Source organism: Monodelphis domestica, chromosome 2, assembly GCF_027887165.1.
Source record: "Monodelphis domestica isolate mMonDom1 chromosome 2, mMonDom1.pri, whole genome shotgun sequence".
Lineage (NCBI taxonomy): Eukaryota > Metazoa > Chordata > Mammalia > Didelphimorphia > Didelphidae > Monodelphis > Monodelphis domestica.
In genome coordinates, this window is record NC_077228.1 from 492375864 (window position 1) to 492386833 (window position 10970).

The 10970-nt window shown below is 43.1% G+C and overlaps 1 protein-coding gene across 1 annotated transcript in view; it reads left to right on the plus strand.

The window, feature by feature from the left end:
• The window catches only part of ZNF697 (zinc finger protein 697), a 47748-nt gene extending 42966 nt beyond the window's left edge, over positions 1-4782 (plus strand). The window contains exon 4 of the mRNA XM_007485297.3: positions 274-4782. Coding sequence (XP_007485359.2) covers positions 274-1646 — 1373 coding nt within the window. The 3' untranslated portion in view covers positions 1647-4782. The remainder of the gene's footprint in view (positions 1-273) is intronic.
• Positions 4783-10970: the final 6188 nt, after the last annotated feature.

A 10970-nucleotide genomic window follows, 5' to 3' on the forward strand; every position in this document is an offset into this window, starting at 1 on the left:
TGTTGTCACTTTGACGATGAGAGCTGGGGAGAGGGCCTTCTTTGGGGCCTCATTGACTAAAGGCATGAGATTCCTCTTGTCTTCCCCCCCAAGCCCTTCCTCTGAGGTACTCCATGGGAGGTCCAAGTTGGGAATAGCACTCTGGGCACGGGGTTGAGATGGCCTATCATATTATATCCATTTTTGAAGATTAGGGTTTTTGCTTCATTTGGTTCTTCCCCTAAGTCCGAAGAAAAATAAATCCTACTCTGGTGCCTTTTGTTCCCCTGGCAGATGACAGGCTCCTCAGTGAGGAAGAAGAGGCAGCTCTCCGGGAAGAAAATGAAGATGACGTGGAAGACCCGGAGGTGGTGGAGATGGGGATGTTCTCGGGCTTGTCCGAGTCGGAGAGCATCCCCCAGAGTCCTCAGGAGGAGGAGGAAGAGGAGGAGACCACGAGCCTGCCCTGGAGGAGACGCCTGTCCCTGGGGAAGTGCCCGCGGGGGAGCAAGTCGGGCCAGCGGCGCTTCCATCATCTCCCTCATCCCATGGCCGTGGACTTCGGGGAACTCAACAGTTTGATGGCCAGCATCATGGAAGCCCCCACCATCTGCTCGGACTGTGGTGAAAGCTTCAGCCCCGGGACAGCCTTCCTTCAGCACCAGCGTATGCACCGCCTGGCTCAGGCTGCTGCCGGGGTCCCGCCTTACGGCTTTACCACAGAATGCGGGGGCGTGGTGGGCATGGTGGGGCTAGGCGGGGCGGGGCCCTTGGCTTCCGTGTTGCCCAGGACCCCAGGGGAGAAGCCCTACCGGTGCGGGGAGTGTGGGAAGGGGTTCAGCCGCAACACGTATCTGACCAACCACCTCCGCCTGCACACGGGCGAGCGCCCCAACCTGTGCTCCGACTGCGGCAAGAGCTTCAGCTGGCGCGCAGACCTACTCAAACACCGCCGCCTACACACCGGGGAGAAGCCCTACTCGTGCCCCGAGTGCGGGGAGGCCTTCAGCCTCAGCTCGCACCTGCTGAGCCACCGGCGGGCGCATGCCGCCGCCAGCGGGGCCGGGGCTGCGGCGCTGAGGCCCTTCGCCTGCGGGGAGTGCGGGAAGGGCTTCATGCGGCGCTCGCACCTGGCCAACCACCAGCGCATCCATACGGGCGAGAAGCCGCACGCCTGCGGGGACTGCGGCAAGCGCTTCAGCTGGCGCTCGGACCTGGTGAAGCACCAGCGCGTGCACACGGGCGAGAAGCCCTACATGTGCTCCGAGTGCGGCGAGACCTTCAGCGTCAGCTCCCACCTCTTCACGCACAAGCGCACGCATTCGGGCGAGCGCCCCTACGTGTGCGGCGAGTGCGGCAAGGGCTTCGGCCGGAACTCGCACCTGGTCAACCACCTCCGCGTGCACACGGGGGAGAAGCCCTTTGGCTGCGCGGACTGCGAGAAGCGCTTCAGCGACTTCTCCACCCTGACGCAGCACCAGCGCACACACACTGGCGAGAAGCCATACGCATGCGTCGAGTGCGGCAAGAGCTTCATTCAAAGCTCCCACCTCATCCGCCACCGCCGCATCCACACCGGGGACAAGCCTCACAAGTGCGGGGGCTGCGGCAAGGGCTTCCGCTACAAAACCCACCTGGCCCAGCACCAGAAGCTGCACCTGTGCTAGAGCTGTCCTGGGGGGCTCAGGTGGGGCGGGGACTTCGGGGCGTTCTGAGGAAAAGCGGAGGCTCTCCTGCGGACTTGGGGGAGAAGTACTGGGAGACTTTTCCAAGTAGTGTTATACGATTTCAGCGTGGAGGTTTGTCATCGCCGATTTTCCTTCCTCTCAGACAGGAATCGAGCCCTTTATTAAATAGGACCTTTACACTTGGCCATATAAGGGTCACCGAGAGGCAGGAGAGAGCCATGGGGAGGAAAGAGATCAACATTATAGGGAGGCTGGCTTAGGGTCTTAACTGATGCTCTAATTAGTGGTCCATCCCCTGCCCTCCCTGCAGCCACAAATCCTCCCCTTAAATGTTCGTTTCCTTTTGAGCCAAGGAAAGTGAAGTGACCCCTCAGGACTGAGAGAGAATGTATTTTCTCTGCCCATCCCGTTTTCTCTGGGACCTTTTTAGCTGCTATTTTAAGGCTACCAGAGAAACTGGGGTGAAAATCATCCTATTTCAGGGGAGAACTGCCCAGTGAAGGAACCGCTTCATTACTTGCCATCTGCTTCCACAGACCCTGGGCGGCCAGTTTTCTGGGATGCTCACCCTGTCCTTTTCAGAAGTCCTCCCCTCTCTCCCATGTACCAAAAATCCCATCTTCTGACTTGAAATTTGAGTACTAGGTCCAAGATTCGTGGTAGACCGCACATTTTTGACTTGGAATGGAAAGGAACTGGCTCTGGTCTGGAACTTTGGGGTGACTTCCCCTCGGTTCAGTGTTATACTTGCATTCCCCTAGAAATCTCAGTTAATCTTTGCATTGGAAATCCCAATGGCATTTTCCATTAACTTTGCGGGCCTCTTCTGAGGATTCCAGGAGAGCAGATAGATAAACTGAGTCATTGTCCTTTGGTTCCTGTGGCATTTTGCTTCTCATTTCCTGCCTTCCTCACTTAGGTGGTGAAGGAGAAACCCTGGGCTTCCGCCTCTCCATAATCCTTCTTTCTTCTATGGAGGGCACAGAAGAAATATGGAAAATGATTGATAAAAGACTTTGTTTATGGTACTCACAGTGGACAGTGGTTGAGGAAAGTATAAATGCAGACACCTAGCACCACCAATTCTGTATTGGTAGGTGCTAATAAGAATGCCAAATAGCACTTTCCTACTTAGAAAGGTGCATTATCATTTTTATTATTATAGCCATTCATCACATTGCTTGTGAGATCCATCAGGACCCCCACTAAAGCATCAGAAACTGGCCCCAGGAGAGGCTTGGGAGTGTCAAATAGATTTAATCTGGCCTCTGTGCTTTCTTTACATTTTGGTTGCTAGGACAATTAATCACTGCCTATTTTAAGGGTTTTTTTTCTAAATTCCTACTTGTTTGGAAAATTCTAGGGCTATTCTAGGAAGGACCAAGGATGGTATTCCTTATTGACAAGACTGGCCTGTTAGATGATTGTGGATCAGGGGTGCTGAGCTAGATTCCACCCTTCTTCCTCTCTCCCTCAGAGGAGCCTTTAGAATCAGAACAAGTGAGAAACAGAGTAGGGTGCTGTAGTGAGATTTCTTCATTAGTGATGGCCACCCTATGTCTACCACAGATTCTTTATGTTTGGGAATTCCAACCTGGAAGAAGGAAGCTCTAAGACTTATCGCAGTCAACAGTCTCAGAGATGATTGTCTAGGATTTCCTTGGAATTAATGTGGGTGGTTCTATCCTGGAAGAATTTGGAGGGAACCATAGGGGGAAAAGGCATATCTATAATGCCACCAAAAAAAAAATACCATCCACTTAAAAAGCATTTGATTATTAATCGAATTCTGGTGTGTTGCACATGCCCTGATGACTTTGTACCACTTAGGTCTCATAGACGTAAATGAATGTTTGAATTATGCATGTAGTTTTGGAAGGCATTTTTAAAAAATAAAACATGCTAGGGGTAATAAAAGCAAAACAGGTATCCAGTAATTATCTTGACCTGGTCTAAAGCTCAACATTTAGCTTTAAGGGGGGGGAGGGATTTTATTTTATGGAATTTCATTTATAGATTCCTCCCAGCCACATTGTCCATTCCTATTTAATAACAGCACCTCTTAATCATAGGCCATTTCTTCAGGTTGGAAATTAAACCAGTCTTTTGCTCCTCTGCATTATAGCATTTTATAGCATTAATATCTGTTTTAAAAGAGGCGATAAAGAGATCCACTTTGGTCATCCCCTTCCCCAGTAATTTTTTTATGGGAGTTTTGGGAGAAGGAATAAAGAAATTGGAACTACATCATTGAAATAAGTTGGGGGGAGGGAGGTTTTTTGGAGGGATCTCATTTACCTATACTTCTAATCTTATTCCTACAGAAAGAGTCAGCTGCACTTGAATACTGTTTTACCCTTATTTAAACAAATCATCTTGACCAAAAGGGGTGCACAGGAGATGAGGCAGGGCACAAAGGTGTGATAACTTAAAATTTGTTCAGATAGGCTTCTCTCCTGATTAACTCTGTTTTATGATTAATGGAATCTTTTAGGAACATATCTACACTAGCATATGCCTATATTTGGGCCTCCCAAAGTTTTTGCTTTTATGTCTTTAGTTTTCTTCTAGAATGTTCTTGAGCACACCCTCTCTGTGGGCACCCTGAAAGTGTTTAGAAGCGTTACAAAATAATTACTATTCATGCATCCATTTATCACCACAGAGAGTCAAATTTTGTATCATTTGGATTCCTTAGGAGTTTAGTCAAGTAGTTTTAACTGAGATTAAGTGGGTTTTCAAAGCTTGTGCATGGATTTGGAAACAAGATGAGAATTTCTGCCAGTACTCTAGGCCCGGAGCTGTTGCATAGCTCCCCCGTGGTATCTCTCCAGCTTCATAAGAGGCTATGCATGTGTCATAATTTCTTTTTTAGACAATCTGAACTGTTGTTTTTGAACTTGTGCACATTTGAATGCAGTGTAATTTGTGAAAAACGTTAATTTAAAGATCTTTAGGATAACAAGTTTTGTGTTGGGTGGGGTGGGGGTGGGCATGGAATTTCTTTGCTATTTTCAAGTTGTTTTTATTTAACAATGGTTTTCTGGACAATGTTCTGGTATCTGGCTACCAGTATAATATGTTGTTCATTAAATTCATAAGATGTCAATCCCAAGACTCTAGTTGCAGTATTTGTAGCCCAGATTGCTTGTTCTGATCAATTTAAATAGACGTATTCTAGGATTCTCAAGGGCCATCATTACTGCTTTGGAGGCTTCCAAAAATGGGTCTTTCGATGTCTCACTCTTGTCACAACACTGGAGGAAAGGACAATTGCTGACTTGAGTTCAGGTCAACAAATTCAATGCACATTTACCGACTCCCACATTCTACCCTTGTGCTTCAAGGATGTAAGTAATGTCCCTGCCTTCAGAACCTTCTATTCTTACAGAAGGTATAAATTGAATATTGAATGGCTGATGTCTATTTTTTAAACCTCTCTGCCTTTACCACAAGAATTGGCTGGGGCAAAAATGATCCCAGGAAAAGGAGGGCACATTGTGCTTTCTTTTCTTAACATGACGTACAGTGTGAATTTCTTGTTTCTGAATTAATTTCTCTTCCTCAAGCAGGCTGACTAAAAAAAAAAATCAGCAGCTATAGTTTTCTGGTAATAGAAATTCTCATAATCTAGAGAGAATGATTTCTTATTCAAGCTAATCTTGTGAGATTAGGTCTTCCTAAAGCAATCCAGTCCTTTAAATCAGATGGGACAAGCCAGGTGTTTGAGGGTGTCAAAGGGACATTTTCCTGTCAATGTCATGAAAACCCATGAAGAGTTTAGGGGGAGGATTGGGAGGGTTAAGAGTGAGAAAGGTGGTGGGAGCCACAATTTGGAAGTATGATATGTACTGTCTTCCTTTACTGGTATTTCCTTTATTGCTTAACATGAGACCTCCAAGAGGCTAGTGAGCACTTTTTGCTTAATTTTTTTAAGTAAAAATTTTTAATTAGTTTTATATAAATTTTAATGTGTTATTGATGCCCTTTTGTCTCTATGTCAGTCATTTCTAGATCCAGGTTGAAACCTCCTTTGTGACAGAAAAAAAAGCAATTCAGTGATTGTCTTTGTTAAAATCTTGGATACCTTCAGAATTTTACATTTGATCAACTTGATTCCATGAAGGCAGATTACAACCCCTTTGCTTTTTTCCCCTTCCAAAACAAAAACTGTTTGTTTAGGAGAGGGAGGGATGTCATGAGAGTTGAAAGATAGATGCTCCATTGTTGGAGATCTTCAGTGAGGGCATCTTGTAGAAGGGCATGTAGTGTGTTTGGAGGAGCATCCTCTAGCAAGAAAAGGACCAGAGGAGGTCACCACTGGTCACCAGAAAATTAATGATGCTGTATGTGACCCTACAGGTCATTGGCTGCTACCCAGCTAGATACTAAGCTGACTCTTGATATCCTAGATTTTCTCCTTCAAAGTCCAAAAAAAATGCTGTACTGTACCCCAATCCCCATTGACACTGGAAACCTGAAGTGTCTGCCACATCCAAGAGAGGTGTACCAGGCCCAACCTAGGTTGAGAGGCCTCTTTGACTGGTGCCCAGTGAGTCTCAAGAAGAGACTGACCTCTTTCTCTGATTAGCCCACAAAAATCCCCGAGTACCCTAGAGTGTTTGAAGTCTACCCCTTATTCTTTCAAGCACCAACAGGTGAGAACAGAGAGAATCTTCCCTCCTGCATCCTTTCCCCTGGAAAATATGGAAGAAAGGTTACAACAACCCCAGCCTTGGTTATTACTCAGACATTTACCCACCCCAAGTTCTCTCTTTCAAGCAGGAAGTGTGGATGTCAGTGACTTCCTGGATCCCTCCCTTAACATGAAGATAACATGAAGATATCACCAGAAGGTGGCTTTGGGCCTTCCCTTGGACCTCCATCCAAATTTGTGCCCTGCCTTTGATGCTTGCTTTACCTGAGATGTTCTTTGGTCTAGTGGTCTAAAAATGCTCTCTTAAAGCTACCAACATTTTCCTCTCTAGTAAGAATTTATTTTTTTTTTGATCCCACCACCTTCCCATTGGGGCAAAAGAAAGGAACAAAACTCTTGTAACAAGTAGGCATGATCAAATAAAACATTTTTGTCTCCCCTCTCCCCCCCAGAAGACAGGGAGACATTAAAAGTTTATTGTTGAAGAGGATTTTCAGATAAACTCTAGAATTTCTACAGTGCTTTAAGGTGTAAAAAACACCTTAAAAGAAAAAACTTAATTTCTGTCTTAGCAACAACTCCAAGATAGAAGGGCAAGAGTTGGGCAGTTGGGGTTTTCATTGATTTGCTCAAGGTCTCACAGCTAGCAAGTGTTTCAAAGCCAAATTTGAACCCAAGATCTCAATGCCAGGCGTGCATTCTGAGTACTTGCTTTTTAAGGGCAAGGAGGTTTCTTTTTATCTCTTCTGGTAACCCTGGGAAGTCGGTGCTATGATTATCTTCCCTTTTCACAAATGAGATAACAGACAAGTCAAGCAACTTGCCTAAAGTCAGAGTGAGTGGTCTCCAAAACAGTCTTTCTGACTGGATCCAGTGATGTGCCCACCATAGCAACACAGGTGGAGGCTCATTTAAGAGCATGACTTCGCCATTGTGTGGTTGATGGAGCAGAGGCTGATGAGCTCCCTATGATGTTTGGAGGAACCTTGCACTGGTAGAAAAGACTGAGCGATGGGAACTTGAGGTAGGAGGGATTTTCACCTGAGTACTGGCGAATGACCATAGTAAGGACTTGGATTTGGATTTGCCCATTTAAAGTGGGATTGGAACCCAAATTTCTTCTGATCTTCTGAGCCAATCCACAGTATTGATTCTAAGATGGAAGATAAGGATTTGCAAAAAAGAAAGGAACCCTAGCAAAAACCATAAGCAAAGGCCTTTAGACTTGGTGGTAGCATAATTTGTGGGCTAATTATTTTGTAAGGGAACTGGCAATGACAAAAGATAAAATAGATAACTGATTACTTGAAACTGAAAATTTTCTGCACCAAAACATTAAAACATCTAGGATAAGAAGTACTTGAATAGGAAAATCTGGATCAAATTTCTCTGAAAAAAGATTTAGTATACAAAAAATTCTCTTATATACATTTATGTGTATATAAAGTATATAAGAGAATTATATATATATATATATATATATATATATATATATATATATATATATATATATACAGAGAGAGAGAGAGACTAAGTCATTCCCTAAGATAAATGATCAAAAGATGTGGACAATTTATAGGAACTGCAAAGTATTCAAAACCACATTTAAAAAATGCTCCAAATCACTAATAGGAGAAATGAAAATCAAAACTCCAAGATTTTACCTCACATCCTGCAAATTGGAAAAAATGACAAAAAATGGCAATGGTCAATGTTGGAGGGGTGTGAAAAAAATATAGGCACACTAATCCATTGTTGGTAGAGCTATGAAATGTCACAACCCTTTTGAAAAGCAACGTGGAATTATATAAAGTGACTAAAATGTCTATACTCTGAACCAAAGACTTTATTACTGGACTTATACCCCACGTACATAATCACCAGAAGTCCTCCTATACTTCAAAATAGTTAGAGCAGCATTTTTCTTGAAAGCTAAGAATTGGAAACAAAGTAGGTGCCCGCTGATTAAAGAATGGCAAAACAAAGTGTGATACATGAATATAATGCAATACTACGGTGATGTATCTGATCAATATAGAGAATCATGGACTTACATGAAATGATACAGAGTGAACAGAGCCAAGAAAACAATATACACAGTAGCGATCATGTAAGTAAAATGACACACAAAATATCCAAAGCAAGTGTGATAAAATTACAAAGACCAAGTGGAACTTGAATGAGGAGATATGAGAAGATGCCCCCATCCCACCCTATTGGAGAAGAGAGGTCCAAAGATACTCTACATCCCACAGGTTTTAGTCTTTCTCAATGCATTAATCAGTTGTGATGACTTTTTTCCTCCTCCCACCAAAAAATACTAGTCCTAGTGTATGGTTCTTGGGGATACTGTGGTGATCTAAGAAACAGAAAGAATCAATAAAGATTATTTTAAAAGTTTGTTATATAAGGAATGTTTGTAGGCAGCAGCAAAGGAGCCAGTACATTAGGAGAGATTAGAGGGGATGGTAGTTGGAGTGATCTGCTGGAGAAGACAGAAAAGGACAAAATTGAAATTCATGCAGAGGGGTTGAAACTGGCATGGAACAGAAGCCCCTTTTAATCTGAGACTAGAACGAGGGTGATATGGAGACTTGGGAATGGTGTTAAGGGAGTGAGAAGAGAAGAAGGAGCTATATGGTGACGGTGAGCTCCTGAGCTGAGAGGGCAGAGGGAGGGAGTTCTCTGGGAGTCCTAAGAATAGGTCTGGAACAAGTGCTGTGGTGAGGGGAAGAGTGAGATAATTTTAAGATAGTGAAGACTCAGTTGAAATTAGAAAACATGAATATGCAGAGGTTTCAACATAGGTTCTTCATTTTCTTTGTCTTCAGCAGCATTTTAACGGTGAAGGAAGTGAATAGTGGGGCTATTAGATATTTTATATCCAATACTGGCATTTGACCAGGCATGATTAGTGTTAAAGGGATTTTTTAATCTCTCCCTCTGTCTAGCTTAAGAGGGGAGAGAGCAGGGTTTCTCGGTCAATCAGTAATAGAAAAAGGGGGCAAGAGAGGGATTGAAATTAGGGAGTAGATCAAAGCCTGTGTGGAGGTAATGTTCTGGGAAACTATGGCTGTGTGGTGAGATTGGGGGTAGCAATGAAAATACAATATAGGATTAGAGGTTGTAAGGCATAGGCAAAGGTGAAATGATTAAAAAAACAGATTAACATCAAATGAATTTAAGGGTTCATGAACGTAGAAGTAGAATAATTGTGGATGGAAAAAGCAAAGATATAACTATCCCTGAGTATAATAATTGAGACAGAGTAGAGGATTAAGTCCTTACCTCTCCATTTTAGAATCCTTACTTTCCTTCAAAACTCAGATCAAGTACTACTTTCTCCAATTTTCTCCCTAGCTCCTCAGCTTCTAGTGACATCCTAAATTACTTTGGATATATCTCAAATATATTTTGTATAAACTTATTTTAAATATACTTATCTGTGTTCTTTTTTCTCCTATAGAACACAAACTCTTGAGGTCAGGGACTTTGTCTTTGTTTTGCCATAACCAAACCTTCCCTAATACATAATAGAATAAAAATACACAATATAGGATACTACATAGAACAATTACTTGCTGATTTACTTGACACTGCAAAAGTCTAATTAGATGACAAATAATAGTGATGGATATATGAGTTAAGAGAAGGGGGTGGGTTAGAAAAATATTGTGACATCTGAGTAGTCACTGGAAAGGTATTGTCAAAGATGACTCAGAAGCTGTTACCTTGAGTCATGGAAGGATGGTGGGTGCCCTCAACAGAAGTAGAAGTTTAGAGAAGGGATGGATTTAGTGGGGGAAGATAATGACTCAGTTTAGTTTCTTCTTGGGCCTGCTATTGTTACAATTCTGCCTTCCACTCTTTGTCTAGAGTTTAGACAGAATGGGTCCAGCAGTGTGCAGAACTTTCATAACCTGATTAATCTCAGCAGAGATTCCAAAAGTTTAAAAAAAGTGACCCAGGATTAATTTCCCTGGATTCTCAGTATGGGGGTCTCTGACTTATCTTGTTATTCTTTTTCTATGGGAGTTATTAGACACATCACCTTATCTAAGCCTGTTTTCTCTGTAAGATGGCGATAATACTGTCATTAACTTTCTCAGTTCCATTCTGGAGACCAAATGATCTACTATGTATTCATTCCTTCAATAAACATTTATTTATTAAGGGTCTGTTAAGTTTCAGACACTGTGGTAATCCCCCAGGAGACCAAAAGAAGCAAAAGATAGTCTTTACCTTCAAGGAGCTTACAATCTGATGGAGACAACCTGCAAACAAATACACACAAAGCAAGCTACAGGCTAAATAGGAAATTACTAGCCGAGGCAAGGCTTTGGAATCAAGGGGGGTGAGGAGAGACTTAAATATAGAAACAGGATTTTAATTGGGGCTTAAAGGAGGCCAGTGTAAGGGGGGAAATGAGTTATTTTTTAAAAGGGTTGGATTTTATATTTTAAGAGTGTGGTCGCCAGGGATTTAATTAATTAAATCTCAAAGAGATTTTATTTACAATTTATTTACAAGATGTAGAAAGAGTGAAGCAATAAATCAGAGAGTTGATAAGGTAAAATATCTAGCCTGAGCACTAAGTAATTTACTCCCAGCCCCTCTGGGAAGGGAGAATTAGTTTCAGTCAGTCT